This window comes from Carcharhinus amblyrhynchos, chromosome 1 (assembly GCF_965287045.1).
Source record: "Carcharhinus amblyrhynchos chromosome 1, sCarAmb.v2.hapA, whole genome shotgun sequence".
NCBI classification, from domain to species: Eukaryota; Metazoa; Chordata; class Chondrichthyes; order Carcharhiniformes; family Carcharhinidae; genus Carcharhinus; species Carcharhinus amblyrhynchos.
The window spans coordinates 37,324,245-37,346,922 of NC_137324.1; the positions used below are offsets into that span (position 1 = coordinate 37,324,245).

At 40.4% G+C, this 22,678-nt stretch overlaps 1 protein-coding gene across 7 annotated transcripts in view; it reads left to right on the forward strand.

Annotated features, from left to right (window-relative positions):
* The window catches only part of LOC145356518 (putative E3 ubiquitin-protein ligase HERC1), a 296,484-nt gene that overhangs the window by 79,103 nt on the left and 194,703 nt on the right, over positions 1-22,678 (forward strand). For all 7 annotated transcript variants that reach the window (XM_080209293.1, XM_080209754.1, XM_080209365.1 and 4 more), the window contains exons 13-20: positions 3,734-3,859; positions 6,112-6,321; positions 6,411-6,563; positions 8,166-8,298; positions 9,729-9,920; positions 15,140-15,352; positions 17,409-17,582; positions 19,909-20,020. In XM_080209293.1, the coding sequence (XP_080065419.1) occupies positions 3,734-3,859; positions 6,112-6,321; positions 6,411-6,563; positions 8,166-8,298; positions 9,729-9,920; positions 15,140-15,352; positions 17,409-17,582; positions 19,909-20,020 (1,313 nt within the window). The remainder of the gene's footprint in view (positions 1-3,733; positions 3,860-6,111; positions 6,322-6,410; positions 6,564-8,165; positions 8,299-9,728; positions 9,921-15,139; positions 15,353-17,408; positions 17,583-19,908; positions 20,021-22,678) is intronic.

The following is a 22,678-nucleotide window of genomic DNA, read 5'->3' on the forward strand; positions in this document are numbered from 1 at the left end:
CGCCCAGAGAATCCTAGGGTAAATCCCATCCGGCCCAGGGGACTTATCTATTTTCAAACCCTCAAGAATATCTAGCACATCCTCCTTATCAACTGCAATACTATCCAGTTTACAACCCTGTAACCCAGTGTTCTCTACAGCTACATTTATGTCTCCCTGCGTGAATACCGAAGAGAAATATTGGTTCAATGCCTCTCCAATCTCTTCTGGTTCCACACATAACTTCCCACTGCTGTCTCTAACTGGCCCTAATCTTGCCCTAACCAATCTTCTGTTTTTAACATATCTATAGAACGCCTTAGGATTCTCCTTAATCCTATCAGCCAAAGTCTTCTCGTGTCCTCTTTTAGCTCTTCTTAACTCACTCTTTAACTCCCTCCTAGCCAATCTAAAGCTTTCCAGTGCACTACCTGAGCCCTCAAGTCTCATCCTGACATAAGCCTCCTTTTTCCTTTTAACCAGCGCAACAACTTTTTTAGTGCACCACGGTTCCCTTGCTCGACCATTTCCTCCTTGCCTGACAGGGACATACATATCAAGGACTCGCAGTAGCTGCTCCTTGAAAAAACTCCACATTTCGGACATTCCCAGCCCCTGTAGTCTCCTAGTCCAACCTATGCTTCCTAATTCTCTCCTAATAGCCTCATAATTACCCTTCCCCCAGCTAAAACTACTGTCCCGAGGTTCCAGTCTATCCCTTTCCATCACGTAAACCGAACGTAACCGAATTGTGGTCACTATCACCAAAATGCACACCAACTTCCTGGTCTGGCTCATTTCCCAGCACCAAATCCAATATAGCCTCACCTCTAGTTGGCCTATCTACATACTGAGTCAAAAAACCTTCCTGCACGCTTTGTGCAAAAACTGACCCCTCTAATGAGCTAGAGCTATAGCTATTCCAATCAATATTAGTAAAGTTAAAGTCCCCCATAACAATTACCCTATTACTTTCACTCCTATCCAGGATTGTCTCTGCAATCCTTTCCTCAACCTCTCTAGAACTTTTAGGAGGTCTATAAAAGACTCCCAACAGGGTGACCTCTCCTCTCCTATTTCTAATCTCAGCCCATACTACCTCAACAGACAAGTCTTCATCAAACTTCTTCTCTGACACTGTGATACAATCCTTGACTAATAATGCTACCCCTCCCCCCCCTTCTACCTCCTTCTCTACTCCGACTGAAGCATTTGAACCCTGGAACCTGCAACAACCATCCCTGCCCCTACTCTATCCATGTCTCTGAAATGGCCACAACATCAAAGTTCCAGGTACTGATCCACGCTGCAAGTTCATCCACCTTATTGCGAATACTCCTCGCATTAAAGTATACGCATTTCAAACCATGCTCTGCTCCACCCCCACGATGCCGTGCATTGCAGTCCTCATCTATGCCCCCCTCACTTTTATCCCTGCTACTCAGGATTCCCCCCCCCCCCCGCATAGCCTTTGCAAATTTTCCCCCCAAGATATTGGTTTCCCCTCTGATTCAGGTGCAGACCATCACTCTTGTAGAGGTCCCACCTTCCCCAGAATACTTCATACTTCTTACTTCATAATAAGATTAATTTCTACACCACTGTCCATCTTGTTTTAAAACTTGAGCATGGCGATGAGCTTTCATTGGGCCAGCTGGGTACACTCTGTCCACAAAGATTATTGCTGTGGTGATGCAGGTTTTGTTTTTCTTAATGTCAGTGAACCACTGAACTGGTAGGCACTGCTGGAGAGATCCCAGGTAAAGAATGTGAGAAAGGTGCGAGCTAAATAAAAGTCAGAGCAGGTTTTGTTCAAATTACTTTTTTAAGTCTTAGTAACTAAGACAGAAGACATTGTGGAAGTAAGCTACCTGTCCATTCTTAGTTGCAGGAATTGCAGGGAGACCTGATGATAACATTGCCTGTGCCAAACCATTGTAATATTTTCAAACTTATTTTAGGCTTTAAATGCTCAGGTATAATTTTGCTTGCATTTATTACTTTGGAGGGTTCTGATGTTTGTGTTAGCAACTAAAGGACTTTCACATTTTGATAAATGAAGGCTAATTCCATGATCTTGATCCCAGTAGCGACACTGTGCTTGAAGATGATGGGAGCGATTCGCCAGCACGTTCTGCTACAGCGTTAGCAGATTGTGCTGATCCCAGAGAATAGCTTAAGGATCTAAAAATTTGTTTTGTTCCTGGCGCCAAACATATTGCTGATCTCCTGGCCCCTTCCTAATGGCGCTAACCAGGGTGCGAGGCCAGTTAACACCTTTAAAGTAGCATTTCAATATACATAGTTACATAGTCCTTTCAAATCCCAGCACATGGATCCCCCACCCTAGTATCAGTGTGAAACTCCCAACTCTACAAAATGTGACTGAATGTGGAAGTATTGCAATGTGGAGCATGCCTGACAGATCGGTGTGGATCACCCCATTATTCTCGCCATCATGGCGCTTAGAAATGTTTGGGAGAATTCGGCCCACTATAGTGGCTAGGAATGACCCTGGTGATTCCAGGTCAGTGACCCTAAAGTCTGTTGTGATTAAAGTATTAGAAGGCATACTGAACAAGAGACAGTGAAGTGCTAGATACAAAAATGCAAGAGACGGCATCAGTTATAGTAGGAAGTCTAGCCTAACTAATTTACTAGAGTTTTTTGAGTAAGGGGTGAACACGTTCCTGGCTTGGGTCACTGTCTGTGTGGAGTTTGCACATTCTCTTCGTGTCTGCGTGGGTTTTCTCTGGGTGCTCCGGTTTCCTCCCACAGTCCGAAGATGTACAGGTTAGGTTAATTCGCTATGCTTAAATTGCCTCTTAGTGTCCTGAGATGTGTATGTTTGAGGGATTAGTGGGTAAAATATGTAGGGATATGGCAGTAGGGCCTGGGTGGGATTGTGGTCGATGCAGACTCAATGGACCAAATGGCCTCTTTCTGTACTGTAGGGTTTCTATGATTTCCATATGTTTAGATTTCAGAAATTTGATACCGTATCACACAAGCCATCAGTAAACAAAGCAAGAAAGTATGGAATGAAGTTATAGACATGTTTCTGAGGCGCATTGGATTTGGAAACGAGAAAGCAAATAAAAATCAATGGAACTGGCCCAACTCATGTCACTGCCCAGAAATTGCTATGATTTGGGGCTGAGAGTATAGGGAAAAAAAACATGGGAAGAAAGAAACCTGAACCATAATGATGTGTTTGAGTTTGCTACAAACTCTAGAATCAAGTGATGCAGGGTGAAGGTTTAGAGGAGCAGATGATGTGGACCACATTGGGAGCATGGGAAGTAAATTGAAGAGCTTTAGTGAGAATTAGATGGATATTTGAGGGAGTTGGATGATTAAGAGTTTTGGGGATTTGCAAGCATGAGCTATTTATGATCCTAATCCTAATTTCATGAGAAATATAACATGGCAAAGAACAGTGATTTTAAAATAAATTGCCAGGAATTTTCTGACCGTTCTTACTGGCACATCTTTGAGTCCTGCCAACAATGAACCCTGCCGCGGGTTTCCCAGTGGCAGGATGTGCATGCAGTGGGAAACCCAATTACGCTGGCTAATGGGGGGCTGCCTTTGCTGTGTGAAACATGCCGTGGGGAGCATGAAAATCCAGTCCATTGTATTTTTAGACAAAAGAACACTGATCTATTTAATTATTTCTGTAATTAACATGATTGTGATCAACAAATCAGAAATTATGTCCTGATTGATTAAAAGCTCTTTTTATGTCACACAGGCAGTCAACGAAACACTTTCAGTTGGTGCATCCTTATTGTTGCCTCCGCTCAGGGAACGCACTGAACTTTTACATAATCTACTACCTCAAGGTCCAGAGAGATGGGAAAGCTTATCAAAAGGACAAGTAAGCATTGGCTTTCTGCAAGGCATTGAATTATATATAAAATTATTATTCAAATCGCATTAATATTGCCTCAAAGAACAATAAAATGTATATTAAAATTTTCACCATTTCAGATCCCATTTAGTAGATTCTATTTTCCATCTTATGACAGTTAAACAGTTTTCAGTACATTGTGATTAAACGATTACAGTGTAAAATTAAAAATGCATAAAATTCCATTTTGTTAGCATTTAAACGTCATCAGTTATATTTTCTTCAGTGTTATGCATGATTTCCCAAGTAGGAAGTCATGTTAATGCAGATGCATTATTAAATTGCACAGGTGAGCAATAAATTTGATCACCCCCATTTTCTCCCCTTCACTGCCATCATTCCTTGATGTTCTACCAAGATAAGGCACTTGCTGTATAAGAAATTGGAGGGAGAAACTGGATAATACAAATGAATCACAGAAATAAAATTTCAGTGGTTTGAAAATTGGAAGTGTTTGGCAACTTTGACATGTTATGGAACTTAAAATTATTTGGATTTAATATTTAATTAAACTAAACATGTATAACATATCATAAAGTAATTTAATTATTGTCGAGTGTAACTCTACCCGAGTCAATTCCAAATGCTTATAGCTTGCGGAAAATTATAGTCATTTTAATCCTTTTTACGGTTTTTCCACTTGAGGTGACAAACCTTTGCTATCAACCTATTCTCCACAATGCATTCATTTGTCGTGTTTAATGACTTCATACTGTAGGGATGAAACATGTCTTAGGGATTCTACCGGTTCCACGCTGGTTCTAACTCCTGATTGTTGTATGGTTAAGTTCACTAGTTAGAAGAAGCTAATTAGTTGCTATCTCTATTTTGTAGCAACCCAACTATTCAATTCCACTGTATCCTAATTATGTAACTCAATTTTTTTTGAGCAGTTGGCACCCTTTGTCACTACAACCAGACACTCACAGTATAAAGGAAGTGTGGTGTGTCACATATCAGAATAGAAAAACTGAAAAATTTTTGTTTTCAGTTTTCTGCTGAAGAAGCATAGACATTTATTGCAGCAGAGGCAGACCTTGAATTTATATAGCACCTTTTGTGACCTCAAGATGTTTCAAAGCATTGTACAAATAATTAAGTACTTTTTCAGCATAGTCACTGTTGTAATGCACTGGAGTGTCAGCTGAGATTTTTGCATTCAAGAATCTAGCCTTAAGACTTGAACATACTGCACTCTGACTCAGATGCCAAAGTACCACCAGCTGGGCCACAGCTGGCACCAGGCGACCATTAGGCGTATAATTTCAAGTCATGATTTGCTGTAGCAATTCAGGATAAATCCAGAACAATGCATCCTTCCCTGCTTTAAATATTCATTAATTTGCAATTAAGATTCAAAGTCCTGAATTAATAATGCTGTCTTGTAATTTTATGTTTCCCGTTTATATAGCACCTTCAATGTAATAAATGTCCCAAGATGTTTCATAGAAATGTAATCAGATCAAATTTGATGCCAAAAATACGTGACCAGATGTTCAGAGAAGTAGATTTTAAGAAATTTGGAGGGGATTAGGAAGACCATCCAGAGCTTTGTTGAAGACAGCCAAAGGTAGTGTGAAGGAAGGTCAAAAGCCAAAGTTGGAAGAACACCGGGTTCTCTTAAGGCATGTCTGGCTGGAGGAAGCGACCACTCTTCTTATACGAATCTTTAGTATAAACATCGGCACTTGTAAATTGTTGGAGGCATTTTACCTGAATCTGTTACCTTTATCTGTCCTTGCATAGCACTCGCCAAATAAATGTCTAGACCTTGTGTCATTTTTTTATTCTGTTTCCTCTTGTTAGTGATGATGGTGCACCTTCAACCTGAGACAAGCTGAGAAAGGACACACCAAAGGCTAAATTGTAGAACTTTGCAATTTCTGACTCATGTAATATGTTGCCTCTGTGAGCTTAAGCTGGAACACATCTTGTGTTGAAGGATTAAATCTTGACAGTATAAGCGTTTGCCTTGCAACCAAGTTCCCCTCTAATTCATTTTATTAGTCTCTTTATTTCTAAATTTTAAACTACTAATTGTTTGTTGTGATAACTGAGCAGTGTAATAAGTAACAAACCTTTATCCAAATTCTTTGATCATATCTCATCACTTGAACAGTTATATATTTTTTAAATACATTGTAACCGAAAGGGGCTTAGTATATCTGTAAAATTAATGTTTAACTATATTTTAATCAACCTGTCATTCTTTTAAATAGAGAATGCAGTTGGATATCATCCTGACCAGCCTACAAGATCAGTCCCACATTGCATCCCTGCTAGGTTACAGCTCACCTGCTGATATATCAGAAGGCTTCTCACAGAGCTACTCTTCTGATCAGGACTCATCCAAGTTGGGGAATATTGACCACTTTCACTTAGCAGAAATCCTTTTGAAAACTCTCTTGAGGAACATTGGTTTCTATACAGTAAGATTTTTTTTTGAATCTTTTAAGTGAGAAATTGGTATTTTCTTTTGAACTATTGCTGCAATTTTCTTGATTGCTTGTTTTAAAAGGAGCGAGCTTTTGGTGAGTTGGAGAAGAACAGTGATAAACAACAAAGTAATACAACACATACAGAAAGTGGACCACCTTCCCATGTCCGTCAGCTGCTCTCTGCACTGCATAAACATTTACTAGCCCACTGTTACTCAAATTCTACTGCTAAGGTAATATCAGTGTGAAAATCATAATGTAATTTATCAACTCTTTTTGTAAAAGCATGGCAATGGCATACTTGAGAAATTGTATTTTAGTAGTCTGATCTCTGGATTGGTGAGGAGTATCAAAGAGCCTACCAGGAGCAGCACCAGACATACCTAAATACGAGGTACCAACCTGCTAACACTACACCGTACGACACATACTTGCTAAACAGTGGAAGTAGCATGCTTTATACAGACTAAATGCTCCTGCAACTAAAAGATCATATTAAGTAACTGCAGTCCTGCTACATCATGAATTGTGGTGGGCAATTATCACCTGTCTGGAGGGAGAGGTTTCACGAATGTTCCCATCCTCAACAATGGGCGAACGTAACACATCAGTGCAGAACACAAAGCTCAAACATACAGCAATCTGAGTGTGAAACTGATTTTGCCAGCTAATCAATGCCAGGAACATCGCAAGAGGTGAAAAACTGGGTATGTTTTTTTGACCCACACCTGATATTACAGGCTCGCCACACTGATCAGTGACATACAGCTGTGTTTTTTTAGGAATTGTCTTAAAAGAGAGGTTGAAAGCTGGAAAGGTGTGGAGGGAATTGTGAGCTTAGGCCCTAGCAACTTGAAGCATGGTCACTAATGGTGAAGTAATTAAAATTGGGGATGCTGAGGAGACCAGAATTTAAGAAGCCTAGATATGAGCAAAGAGCAAGAGTATGTCAGTCAGCCCCTCAAGCCTCATCTGACATTTAATAAGATCATGGCTGATCAGATAGTAACTTCAAATTGGTATTCCACCTACTTCTGATATCGCCCCCATACTTTCAAAGAACATCTTTCAAAGAATATCTAAAACATTCAAAGACTGGTTTCACAACCTTTTCAGGAAGATGTCTTGGTCAGTTATGGGCTGGAGGAGATTGCAGAGTTAAGGAGGACCACGGAGGGATTTGAAAATTAGAATTTTAAAATTTGAGAATTTACTTGACTGGGTGCCAATGTAGATCAGCAAGCACAGAGGTAATAGGAAAACGGGACTTCCTGTGAGTTAAGACATTGGCAGCAGAGTTTTGGATGATCTCAATTTTATGAAGGTGACAAAGTGAGAGACCAGATAGGAAATGTTCAGCTGACTTTACCAAGGGCAAGAGTAAGGAGGGGAGGCTACAGTTGTATGTTTTAAGGCCCCTGTCCTACAGAAGGGCTAAAAATTTTTGGATTCTTTCTTCTAATTGTTTTCCAGTCATGACTTCCTCTTTCCACACCCTTCCTCTTCCCCACCCCACGACTGCAAAATGTGTGCCAGGATAGAGTGACAGGATTAACCTGTTTTAGTACAGCTTTGATTGACATTTTTGCTAATTAATGGGAAACCCTTAATCTTCATTTCTCAAAGTATTTAATGGTCAAAGTGCATTGTGCAGAATATCAAAGGTTGAGTGGAATGAAAGACATCAAGTATGTTAGTCATGATTGATTAAGTGATGCCTAGCTCTGTTTCATCAGAAACTTGTGAAGGTGACCAAACAGAAAGGGGAAGTCAGTATTTTGATAATTTTGACTGTGTTTTGGCAACCAAACATATTGTGATGTTCTTCATTTTAGGACCATTTAAGTGTAGATTTGTTGCATAAACATGTACACTTGCTGCTGCAATATGCATCCGATACTTACAGACGATCTGCTGTTCTGCTGAAAGAAAGCTTGCTGGATAAAAGTGTTACAGAAAAATTGCATGGTAAGACCCTCCCCTTGGCCTGTGCGTTTGTCTTTGCAAATATGTAATTTGTCTTTTCCACTGTGTTAAAAACAATTCTTTGGCCCCTGTGCTGCTGTACTTTTGCAACTAACTACATCTCAAACATTAACCAAGGTTAAATCAAGAAGTTTAGAACCTTAGTCTGTTTCTTTCAACAGTGTATGCTGATCACTTCATTTACAGTTAATATTTGTGGTATTCTTTTAATTTCAGACATATAGCCAGGGGGCGTTTAAACAGCCCCTCAGTTGTATTATAGTAAGAGCATCTTAGAGAATCACCTTTCCCCATTGCATTTTGTGGCAGCCATCGTCAGCTTCAGTGCGTTCTTCAGCGCATAGTCCTGGATTATGGAATGTGTCAGTGTCCAGCACTTGTTTTTTTTTTAAGTTTATTTATTAGTGTCACAAATAGGCTTACATTAACACTGCAATGAAGTTAGTGTGAAAATTTCCTAGTTGCCCCACTCTGGCATTTGTTCGGGTACACTGGGGGAAAATTTAGCACAGCTAATGCACCTAACCGGCATGTCTTTCGGACTGTGGGAGGAAACCGGAGCACCCAGAGATAACTCGTGCAAACATGGAGAATGTGTGGACTCCACACAGACATTGACCCAAGCTGCGAATTGAAACCGGGTCCCTGGCATTGTGAGCCAACAGTGCTAACCACTGTGCCACAATGGTCATGGGCAACTCTGTAAGATCAACAAGCTTTGGGCAGATCAGAAAGTGTCTTTCTCCAAGTTGATGTTCCTCCAACATCAAATGAAATTTGATTAAGGGTTATGGGGAGAGGGCGGGAAAGTGGAACTGAGCAGCGACAGATCAGCCATGATCTTATTGAATGACGGGGCAGGCTCGAAGGGCTAGATGGCCTACTCCTGCTCCTATTTCTTATGTTCTTATTATGTTCTTATGTTCTTAGTGTGCCTCTCTGGGAACAGCCAATAGAATGCAGAGTCTTGTTGAGTTTTGTTGAGATGCATCCTGAGCAGTGTTACAAGCTACTCAAGATAAATCTCAACAAAAACCGCTGCATCTTTTTCCAGAGCAGCTTTGCAAAAGCACATATGTTCACAATAATACTTTCGGGAATTATTTTAAGCAAATAAGTGACTCTTTTGAATGCAGCTTTTGTATTCAATATTCAGTTGGCACTAATAATTCATGTGGTGGAATCTAAATGTGTATATATTTTTTGTACATTACTAGATTACACTTCTGTGTGAAACACTAGTTGAATATTTGATGTCATCATATTTTCAATACAAACTTAACATCTTAGTCGTTAGTATAATGAAAGAAAAAGAAGTCAGCAGTAGATATAAAAGTCAAAATCCTGATTGACTTTTAAAAGCTTGGTTCTTCAATATCTTGTTCTTATTTAAGTTTTTGATTTCTTTTTAGGAATTCTTTTTAGCTCTGCAGCTGGAAGTATTTTGTGTCAAGTGATCTACTCCCTCCTGTTGTTACCTGTTAGCATTGTACGACCTTTGCTGGGCAATCTTCTAGATCTCCTTCAGCCTCTTGATCACCTAAATCGGCTTTTACCAGCTGCTATGATACTGGAGGAACAGGAACTTGAATGGGCAATGCATGGTTAGTGTGGTTGTTAATCTGGTTTCTCCCGCACTATTGAAATATTCTGTTCAAAAGAAATTCGAAGCCTTTGAAATTAGACTTGTTTTTGCTATGTTATTAAAAAGAAATTAAGTTACGGACTGAAAATAAGTACTTTTTTTAACAGGTCAAAAAGCAGGTTCTTACACTGAGCAATCAATTTAAGTTTCCTTAAGCTGCAGTTACTACTCTATGACAGCTGTAGTGAGCATTCTGAACAAGCAAGACACACTGCCACTTTCATATTCCTCCTGCTAGGAATATGAATTGTCTAATCATTGACCTGAAACCAAGGAGATGTGTCATAGACTGTCCCCTCGTGGAGGCGATATCAGATGTGGTTGCTCCAACTGTAACAAATTAGGAAGCAGTATTGATAGTGCAGGGAAAGTAAACCCAATTATCAGGTATGTGGTGCTGGAGTTTGCAGAAGCATCTAATGTAAGTTGCATTCGGCATCCTTGCACTCAGCTTGGAGAACTAATAGATTGTTATCCAAAGATATACAACTCCAAAACAAGATCCAGAATGTCACTTTTTTTGGGGAGCAAAATCTTAAAAAAAAGTTCATTTATTAGTCACAAGTAAGGCTTACATTAACGCTGCAATGAAGTTACTGTGAAATTCCTCTAGTTGTTACACTCTGGTGCCTGTTTGTGTCAATGCACCGAACCAGCACATCTTTCAGACAGTAGGAGGAAACAGGAGCACCCAGAGGAGATCCACACAGACACAGGGAGAACGTGCAAACTTCACACAGACAGTCATCCAAGCCAGGAATCGAACCCGGATCCCTGGTGCAAACCACTGTGCTGTCCAAATTTCTTCTTTTCGATTTTTGTTGGGAGTGATTTGGATGATAATCTTATGGTTCCTGTGGTTTGGAAGGAGAAAGTTTCTGTGGCTACTTATGCTTCACTTTTTGGTTATCACTTTATAGAAAGGGAGAAGGGAAGAAGCAGTAGCATAGTGGTATTGTCACTGGACTAGTAATCCAGAAATCAGGATAATGCTCTGGGAGCCCAGGTTTGAATCCCACCATAGCAGCTGGTGATCTTCTGAATTCAATAAAAATCTGAAATTAAAAGTATAATGATGATCATGAAACCATTTCCAAATATCATAAAGATCAATCTGCTTCACTAATGTCCTCTAGAGAAAGCCTATATGAGACCCCAGAACCACAGCAATGTGGTTGACTCTTAATTCAGTCATTGAAGGACAATACATTCTGGCCCAGCCAGCAATGCCCACATGCCAAGAATGAATCTCTCCCTCATGTCAACAAAACAAAGAAGATAGTCATCAACTTCAGGAAGCATAGTAGAGAACATGCCTCTTTCTATGTCAATGTGGATGAAGTAGAAATGGTCGAGTGCTTCCAGTTTTTTTCGTGTCCAGATCACAACAATCTGTCCTGCATAATACCTCCATGCAGACACTATAATTAATGAATCCCACCAATGCCTCTACTTTCTGAAAAGGCTAAGGGAATCTGGCATGTCTGCTATAACTCACTCCAACTTTTACAGATGCACCATAGAAAGCATTCTTTCTGGTTGTATCACAGCTTGGTATGGCTCCTGCTCTGCCCAAGACGGCAAGGAAGTACAAAAGGTTGTGAATGTAACTCAATCCATCACATGAACCAGCGTCCTATCCATTGATTCTATCTATGCTTCCCACTGCCTTGGCAAAGCAGCCAGCATAATTAAGGACCCCACGCACCTCGGACATTCTCTCTTCCACATTCTTCCTTCGGAAAAAAGATACAAAATTCTGAGATTGCATACCAACCGATTCAAGAACAGCTTCTTCCCTGCTGCTGTCAGACTTTTGACTGGACTTATCTTGCATTAAGTTGATATGTCTGCACACACTAGCTATGACTGTAACACTACATTCTGTACTCTCGCGTTTCACGATACCAAGGTCTGAGGAGGTGTACCAACTGACTCAAGAACAGCTTCTTCCCTGTTGACTTGTGAATGGACATTAAGTTGATCTTTCTCTACACCCTAGCTACGACTGTAACATTACATTCTGCAGCGTCCTTTCCTTTTCTATGCATGGTATACTTTGTATAGCGTGCGAGAAACAATACTTTTCACTGTTTACTAATACATGTGACAATGAATCAAATTGAATTGAAAAAAGTAACACTTGCAATGTATGTATGAAATAAAGTTAGAAGGTGAAATATCTTTTATTTTACAAATTTTGCAATTTTCTTTAATATAAAATTAGATTTCAGGGCCAGAGAGGCTGTTTAGCAATAATTATGAACTTAGTACACCATTTAAAAACCCGATTAGTGTTTAATTGCACATGTGGACTCCAGAAGATGATATCAGCTTCAAAGAAGTAATAACAGCAATCACAGATTTTTGCATTTATTGCTATTGAAAAATGTAGCCATTGGGCTAGGATTTTGTGGTCAGGATTAAAGCAACAGAGTTTATGGCTTACCTCAAGGAAAGCTGCCCACAAAAACCTAGCAATCTCTGGTATCATTTTCCTCTTTCCTAGAGGCAGTTTAAATTTGTGCCAAGTCAAGGGGATGTCGTAGTATTGCAGTATCAGTGACATCAGCAATCAGGTATGCAGCCAATCACATTGAAGTAATCTCGCACAGTAAACCAGGAAGTTAAAAAAAAACATTTACATTAAAAATGAAGGGTATTGAATATTTAGTCAGTGAAATAAATTAATATAATTGAATTCAGGTAGAAGTTAAAATATAGATGCTAAAATGAAGACTTAACTTGTAAAATTATTATTTTAAGAATTTGCAAGTGTTTAGCAATAAATCTAAAATTATTATACTGCTGAAAACCAGCTGCAACCCTTTCAATAAGCTGTAACTTTTTTCAAAGATTTTTGCTGCAAGTTTAACAACATAAAGATGGCCATCTTGGTCAATTTGATTGATTTTTTTTCCATTGATTGCACTTTTACATACTCTATAATGCACCCTTTGGAGAAGTATAGAATCACTGATGACAACTTCTGGATTCTTGAATTAGTCTGCATATCTGTGGTCTGCAAACATTACTGTCAGTTTCTTCGGAATGATAATAGATGGTAGGCTGACATTTCTGCTGCCATTCCCACACAAAATCTGGGCCCACCTAATGTGTCAGTGGAAAATATTTATTTCATTATATCATAATGATTACTGTTGCTATGCACTGAAATGCTGTTAGGAAATCCTAGAAATTCAGAGATCATGATTTGTCAGGTTGGCACAGTGGTTAGTACTGCTGCCTCACAGCGCCAGAGACCCAGGTTCAATTCTGGCCTCGGGTCACTGTGTGGAGTCCACACGTCCTCTCCTCGACTGCGTGGCTTTCCTCCAGGTTTACTCCCACAGTCCAAAGATGTGCGGATTAGGTTGATTGGCCATGGTAAATTCAGAGGATTACCAGGGTAAATACATGGGGTTAAGGGGATATGGCCTCGATGGGACTGTGGTTGGTGCAGGCTCGATGGGCTGAATGGCCTCCTATACTGTAATAATTCTATGATTTACTCTGCCATGACATCTAATAGCTAAAGTTTATTAGTTACAAGTAAGACTTAAATTAACATGGCAAAGAAGTTACTGTAAAATTCCCCTAGTCGTAACATTCCGGTACCTGTTTGGGTCATTGCTATTGGTTAGACTGACTCTTGCACATTTGGGTTTTAATATTTTTGCATGGTAAGTTGCTGAAAATGCAAATTAATAGCATCACTGTGAGGGAAACTGACTACTTAGGATGTACGTGAATGAGGCAATCAACTGTATCTTACTAACTATTCAGATTGAAGGATTGTGAACAAAGTGGCGCAGAGATTGAGAACAAAAGGTGAAATGAAGAGTTGTGTATGTTCTCTGGCTAGTGGTGTACAAAAAGAAATAGAGGAAGGGAAAGAAAAAGAGAAAAAGAAGTGGCAAAGGAACTTAATTTTCAAATTTTTCATTTTTTAAAACCCCCTAGAGCGTGAATGAATGAAACTCAACCCCTAACTTTTACTGCCATAGAGGTTGACTGGCAGTAATTAATACTAATTGCATTGTTAGACGTATAGTTAAGTATGAAATGGGCAAAGGTTAGTTTCTGATCCCCATCAAAGTACCGCAAAGTTTGATTTTGATTTATTATTGCTACATGTATTAACAAACAGTGAAAAATATCGTTTCTTGCGCACTATACAAAGCATACCATTCATAGAGAAGGAAATTAGAGAGTGCAGATGTAGTGTTACAGTTATAGTTAGGGTGTAGAGAAACGCGACTTATTGAAAGGTACATCCATTCAAAAGTCTGATGGCAGCAGGGAAGAAGTTGTTCTTGTATGTGACCTCAAACTTTTGTATTTTTTTCCTGACACAAGAAGGCAGAAGGAAGAATGTCCGGAGCGCATGGGCTCCTTAATTATGCTGGCTGCTTTGCCGAGGCAGCGGAAACTGTAGATGGAGCCAATGGATGGGAGACTGATTTGCATGATGGACTGGGCTACGTTCACAACCTTATGTAGTTTCTTGTCGTCTTAGGCAGAGCAGGAGCCATACCAAGCTGTGATACAACCAGAAAGAATGCTTTTTATGGTGCATCTGTAAAAGTTGGTGAGAATCGTAGCTGACATGCCAAATTTCCTTAGTCTTCTGAGAAAGTCGAGGCATTGGTCGGCTTTCTTAACTATAGTATCCGCAGGGGAAGATCAGGACAGTTGGTGATCTGGACACCTAGAAACTTGGAAGCTCTCGACCCTTTCTACTTCAACCTCATTGAAGTAGACAGAGGCATGTTCTCCTCTACACTTCCTGAAGTCAATGACAATCTCCTTTGTTTTGTTGTCGTTGAGGGAGAGGTTATTCTCACTGAACCAGTTCACCAGATTCTCTATCTCATTCCTGTACTCTGTCTTGTCATTGTTTGAGATCTGACTCACTGCAGTCACACTGTTAAATGCATTTCAATGATGAGCCAGGCAGGGAAATGCTAATTTAACAACGTAAATGGCAGACCACCACATCCTGGATACCAGCTTTTGGATTTCCACATTTAACCTTGCATCTGAATTCAGCTATTAGCATTGTTGTTATTATTATTATTTCCATTTAAAATATCGTCCAATGTTATGAGAAATTTAGCAGAATGCATGTATTGTATAATGCTGTGAAATGAATTGCGAATAACTTGCATTATTTAGAACCTGGAAACAGTTCGGAAAAAGCCATTTCGTCAGATGTTAAATCCTGGATTTGGCTAATAGACATGGAACGAACCATTTCCTTTACTGTTGGACAATGTCTTGGAGAAATGCTACAAGGCCCCATTTGCTCAGTGGAAGAAGTGAACTCGGCGTACTGGTTGCAAAGCCAGCTCCTCAGCAATGGCCTTGAAATTGACTCTGAGCAACTAGGTAGGCGAATGCTTTTACATAATTCGTATCAAGAATTGGCTAAGCTTCTATCAAGGTGTTGAATCTAGTACTGTAAATGCTGTGTGTTTTTCTTCACACTTTTAATCCTAGTTACCTTAGGGATTCTATGTCCAGAATTTTAAGCTCCCTCTGCCCTATTAAGTGGATTTTTGAGGCAGTAGGGGAGCGTAAAATTGCATGAACAGCATTCCCACTCCGAAATGGAAGCAATTTCACATGGCAGTGGTTACTTGCCCTTGCCCCAGTGAAGTGACCACTGAATTTTAGACTGGCAGAGGGACAATGGCAAAATGACCAAATCTACACCTCAAATGAGAAGGAATTATTGAGACACCTCAGATGGCCCCTTCTACTGGAGCTCCTTCCCCCTTGAGCCCTAGAGACCTCCAGACTTCCTTCTCCCTGCCATTATTGCCAGGATCCCAAACAGTCCCCTCAAGACCTCCCAAGCAGCCTCTCCCCGGGACCTGTACCATATACCTGCACTCTGCCTCCCTGCGCTTAGTTCCAGGCATGTTGCTGCGGAGTTTTGTCTGGCTACTACACTGCTGTGCCTGGAGTGACTGCAGAGCTGCCGGACAATCAGATTGACTGGTGGCTTTCCAAGGTGGGAGTTCTGCCCAAGTGAGAATGGAAGTTCTGCCTTTTCCTGATGAGGGCCTATTGAGCTGCTTCTTAAAGTTATTGGAATAAATTTCAAATGCAGTATATATGTTTTCCTATTTGTGCTAGAGAAAGGTTTGAACAAAAACATTTAGCTTGTGCATAACTCCATTGCTGACTATGGAACTTTGTCACGAATTAGCTGTAATGTTTGCCTACAGCTGAGAGTAAAAGCAGTCAAAAATAAAATGCTGTGAAGTGCTTTCAAAGTAATTTTCTGCAGTTTCTATTGTTATTGCAAACAGTAGGTATCGAAAAAGTTCATACTCCTGCAGCTTTCCTGAATGCTGCTTTTAAAAATGTATTTCATGGGATCAAGGCCAGTATTAGTTGCATATCCCTGATTGCCAAAGAAAAGATGAGCTTACCATCTTCAACTGCTTTTGTCCATTTGCTGTAGGTGCACCCAAACTGCTGTTAGGATGGACTTTCCAGGATTTTGATCCAAACACTGTGGGGGAATGGTGATATAGTTCCAAGTCGGGATGGTGTGTGGCTTGGAGTATTTGTAGGTGCCCTCATCTGCTGCCCTTATCCTTCAAGATGGTTTAGGTTGAGGGATTGGAAGGTGCTGTCAAAAGAGTTTTTTGGTGACTACAGTGCATTTTACTACAGTGCATTTTGAATATAGTATGCATTGCTACCACTGTGGGTTGGTGGTGGAAGGAGTAAATGTTTAATATGGTGGATGTGATGCTGATTAAATGGGCTGCTTTGTTCTGGGAGTTGTCAAGCTTCATGAGTGATGTTGGCTACAGTCATTAAGGCAAATGGAAAGTATTCCATCATTCTCCTAACTTGTAGATGATAGACTTTTGGGAGGCAGGAGATAAGCCAGCCGCCTCTGTTAGTCACTGCCCTGCTCTGACTTGTATTTATATGGCTGTTTCAGTTCAGTTTCTGGATAATGGGAATTGGTAGTGCCATTGAATGTCAAGGGGAAATGGTTTGATTCTCTCGTTGGTCATTGCATCTCACTTGGTGTGGCATGAGTATCACTGGTTTAGTTGCCCAACACCTTTCCTCCTTAGTATTATCCAATTCTTATAACTTTGTTTGTCCTTTCAACTGAGACAACTACCTTTGCGAACAAACCTCATTTGCTGTGTACATCCAGAATAAAACCTCACTTCTCATTTATTATTTTTTTTCTGAAGCATGTAAGCTTTCCCAGCTATGTATTTGATTCTGGAATATATCAAATGAGGAATAAACAAATCTTTATTAACAGGTCTGAATCAAGAAGATGCTTTTACTTATCTATATATGATACATTATTTAAATATGTTTACGCAATTTTTACAAAGTGCATATCTTTTACACAGGAAAAATTTTTATCTTATGACCTTCAAAGATCTTTCTCTTACTGCAGATTTACTAATGAATTGTCTGACTGGAAAAGCATTGGCTGGCTCTGTGGAACGGAAGTCTTTTGAGTTCCGAGTTTCTGAAGATGCTGCAGCACTTATTGACATTGCATTGGGTACTTCAGTGGAGCCAGGTTACAAAATCTGGAGCAGAATGCAGGCTTATGCCAACAGCAGTGGTAATTTCCAACTGTTATGTAATTTCATCCAATGCTGTTTTTTCACTTTTTTCTGAATGTTAGTTTTAATACTTCTGAGGTGATACACTGTAAATCAAGCAATTGGTTGACATGAATTTTACCATCATAGAATCATCATAAAATCCCTGCAGTGCAGAAGGAGCCATTCAGCCCATCACGTCTGCATTGACCACCACCTCACCCAGACTCTACCCTCATACCCACATGCATTTACCTTAGCTAGTTATCTTGACATTAAGGGACAATTTAGCATGACCAATCAATCTAACCCGCACATCTTTGGACTGTGGCAGGAAACCAGAGCACCCGGAGGAAACTCACGCAGACCCGGGGAGAACGTGCAGACTCCACACACACGGTGACCGAAACTGGGAATTGAACCCAGGTCCCTGACACTGAGGCAACAGTGCTAACCACTGTGTCACTGTGCCACCCCAACAACATGATCATGGTCAAAGTGCAAAACACAAAGCTGAAGCATTTGTAACTGGCTTCAGTCAGATGCACTAACTGGATAATCCTTCCTAACTTCCTAGCGACACAGATGCTAGTCTTCAACCAATTTGATTTACTTCACCTGACTTAAAAATGGGTGAAGGCACTGGGTACAGTGAAGGCTATGGTCCCTGACAACATCCAGGTTATTGCCCATGAGTCTTATGCCCAAACTATCCTTGGCCCTAGCCGAACTGTTTCAATAGTTACGTATATTGCACCTCACCAATGCAGAAAATTGACCAAGTGTAACCTGTCAACAAAATATAAGACAAATCCAGTGCAGCTATTTGCAAAATCAACTTATTCTCAATGATCTGCAAGATAATGGAAGAGACTTGTCAGAGCTATCAAGAGCACTTACTCGGCAGTATACCTCTTACTAAAGCTCAGTTTGGGTTCTGTCACCACCACTTGGCTCCAGACCTAATCATAAGATTATAAGAAACATATGTCTCAACATCGGGGAGGCAGGGGGAGAGGAATCAGAACCCCTTACTTCAGCGAAGAAGAGACACATGAAAAACAAAGCACTCATTTTAATGGCCATGCCTGTGCTGATTTTAATTCTCACATACTGGAATTAATTATCCTTCATGTCTCTTTTTCTACCCCCCCCCCCCCCCCCCCCTTTCCTATATCGATGCACCTCACACCCTATTTAAAATGAGAACGATCAATCATATTGGTTTAATAACACTTGTAAGTGAAAACTTTATTATTTTTATTCATGCAAGGTGGTACAACACTCTTCAATAACACTTTGAACTGACTTGGGCCAGTTACAAGGAGACAACCAGTGCCCATGGAATTTTAAGAGTTTTGTGAATTGATTGCAATGTTTGAATTTAAGTCTGAGTTTCTATTGGATGGCCTTAATCACATCAAAACTCAATGTAGAATAGAGGAATAGTGTAGTGTAGAGGATTGGATATGTGTCCTGATCCCAAAAACAATACATATCAAAATATTCTCCCTTATTGGATTCTGCAAGAGCTTTTTGTTCAACCATCCCTGCCACAAATGTGCAGGAAACATTAGGTGTGCAAAGCTTCACTGATGTAGCATCTCCCCAAACTTGTGTAAGCCCAGTTGAGTGAGGTCAAGTGTTGCTAAGCCATTCAAAACTTCAGCTGTGCAAATAACATGGCATGTTATTGTGCTGACTCAGCAACTTGTCAAACAAGCTGCAGGAGCAGAAATAAACTCTTCATCCATCAAACTTGTCCTGCCATTCAATAAGATCATGGCTGAAGTGATTGTGACCTAAAATTCACTTTCCTGCCTGCATCCCAGTTTTGCAGTTGTATCCTTTAAGGACTTTTCAGCCTGCCAGTTTCATTGCTCAGCGACTCCCCATTGTGCTCTTGACTTGTTGGCCCACAGCTTGGGAAACTCATTCGCTGGCTGTTAAATCCAGAATGCTGAGTTAAAGTCACAATGAATTGATTATTTAAAATACTGACCTGACAACTCATCAGGGATTTCTGCTTTGCGAGGATGAAGTAGATGGCGACATGCTGAGTTTCCATCCCACCAACATTTTCACAGATTTAATCCCCATGCCATCCAAACCCAACCCCCACTTTTTCTTGGTTGTTAATAGTCTTGAGTTTAGATCCTGCCATGGTAAACTGTGAAATTGAAATTGAATTTGTAGGCTGGCACTAGAAATTTACCATGACAGCTGTACAATAGAAGCTGCTTTTTAACAATTTGCTTGACTAGCATGAAGTGATTCTTTTTCAGTAAAGGATCATCGAAGTAGATTTGCCTACATTCAAAATCTTTGTGAATTGCTTTGTTTTAGAATGGGAACGTGGTACAAGTGGAGACCATTTGTTGGACACTGTGTCCCGATTTGTCCTTGCTGTATTACTCAAGCACACAGGATTGTTTCAAGAGGCCTGCAAAGATGACCGGTAATTTTAAGTGAATGTTAGGAACAATAGACACATTCACACAAGGTGGGAGAAAGAAAGGGAATTAAATCTGAAACTCCCTGGTTGACAAAAGGTATAGCAATTAAAATGAAACAGAAAAGAGAGGCTTTTGATAAATCGTTCGTTCGTAAAACAGTAAACCAAGATGAATAAAGGAAATGTAGAGAACTGAACAAGGCAACAAGAAACATATGAGAATAGATTAACAATAATATAAAATGGAAGAGGATGCTGCCAAAGTCACAGTTTTAAAAGATTAAAAAGTTTATTTATTAGTGTCACAAGTTGGCTTATATAGATGATCTGGAGGAGGGGGCTGAGTGTAGGGTAACGAAATTTGCTGATGACACAAAGATGAGTGGAAAAGCAAATTGTGCGGAGGGTGTGGAAAATCTGCAGAGGGATCTGGATAGGTTGAGCAAGTGGGCGAGGACCTGGCAGTTGGAGTACCATGTTAGCAAGTGTGAGGTTATCCACTTTGGCAGAAATAATAGTAGGAGGGATTACTATTCAAAGGGAGAAAAGCTGCAACATGCTACGGTGCAGAGGGACCTGGGGATCCTTGTGCATGAGTTGCTAAAACCCAGTCTGCAGGTGCAGCAGGTGATCAAGAAGACGAATGGGATGCTGGCCGTTATAGCGAGGGGGATAGAATAGCAGGGAGGTCTTGCTGCAACTGTACAGGGCACTGGTGAGGCCGCAGCTGGAGTACTGTGTGCAGTTTTGGTTGCCACACTTGCGCAAGGATATTTTGGCCTTGGAGGGAGTGCAGAGGAGGTTCACTAGGCTGATACAGGAGATGAGGGGGTTGGCCTTTAAAGAGAGACTAAATAGACTGGGTCTGTACTCGTTGGAGTTTAGAAGGAGGAGGGGGGATCTTATAGAGACATACAAGACAATGAAAGGGATGGATAGGGTAGAGGTAGAGAGATTCTTCCCGCTCAGAAAGGACAACAGGACTAGAGGGCACAGCCTCAAGGTATGGGGGGAGCAGTTTAGAATGGAGTTGAGGAGGAACTTCTTCACTCAAAGGGTGGTGAATGTCTGGAATTCTCTGCCCGTTGAAGTGGTGGAGGCTACCTCGCTAAATATATTTAAGTCACGGGTAGATAGGTTTTTGACAGACAAGGGAATTAAGGGTTATGGGGAGAAAGCGGGAAAGTGGAACTTCAGATCTTATTGAATGGCGGGGCAGGCTCGAAGGGCTGGATGGCCTACTCCTGCTCCTATTTCTTATGTTCTTATACTAACACTGCAATGAAGTTACTGTGAAAATCCCCTAATGGTCACACTGAGGGACAATTTAGCATGGCCTGTGCATCTAACCAGCATGTCTTTTAGACTGTGGGAGGAAACCTGAGCATTTGGAGGAAACATGCAGACACGCCCCAAGCCAGGAATCGAACTCGGGCCCCTGGCACTGTGAGGCAGCAGTGCTAACCACTGCCACTGTGCTGCCCCAATGAAAGAGGAGATAATAGTACAATTTGGATAGGATGAAAGTAGATAAAGATGCACTACTTAACAGATCAGCAGTGCTCAAAATAGAAAAGTCACCTGATTCAAATGGGATGCATTCAAGATTGCTGAATGTAGTAGTGATGGAGATAGTGGAGGTTTACCGCAATTAATCAATCCCCCTTAGATATGGGCGCACTAGAAGATACAGAATTGTAAATGTTACACCTGTGAACAAAAGGGTAAGTGATAAACCTGACAAAAAGAGGCCAGTTAGACTAATGTTAGCCATGGGGAAAACTTAAATTAATTATATACGAGAATACAAAATATGAGCAGGAGCAGATCATCTGATTCCTTGCCATTCAATAAGATCATAGAACGTAGAACACCACAGCACAAACAGGCCCTTCGGCCCACGAGTTGCGCCGATCACATCAACACCTACCAATCCATAGACCTATCTATAACCCCCAATCCCACTAAATCCCATATACTCATCCAGAAGTCTTTTAAAAGACCCCAGCGAGTTCGCCTCCACAGATCGTGGCTGATCTGTTTGTATCTTGTCATTTACTGTTTGCCATTATTGATTTGTTAAAGTTCAATCATGATAAAGTAGTGGAGAGGAGATTGATGAGAGTAGTGTAGGTGATGTGTATATGGACTTTGAAACCACTTTTTTTAAAGTACTATATATTAGACCTGTTAGTAAAATTAAATATAATGGGATTAAAGGGATAGCAATGGAGGGAGTTTTGGGGGGAGAGGCATGATAGGGTTGGGATATAAGAAATTCACTGAGGGATAATAGAAAGAAGTCATGCTAACATGTTTTTGCAGATCGAAAGGATGCTTAGCATCCCTCAGGGATTAGAAATAGACGCACTGCTCTTTTGGATATATATATTAATGACTTGGATACACAGGGAAAAGTTTCAACATTTACAGATGACATAAACCTTGAAGATTTAATAAATAATGCAGAGGATAATAGGAGGTATCAGGAGAACATAGACTAATGGGGAGACAGGTGGCAAATATAATTTGGCCCAGAGAGGCGCAACTGCATTCAGTTGTTGGAAGAATGAGAGACAAATAGAAATGAAATAGTAGAATTTTAAAAGGGATGCAAACACAAATTGTTGAAAGAAAGAGAAGCTAAAGAAGCTATTTAAA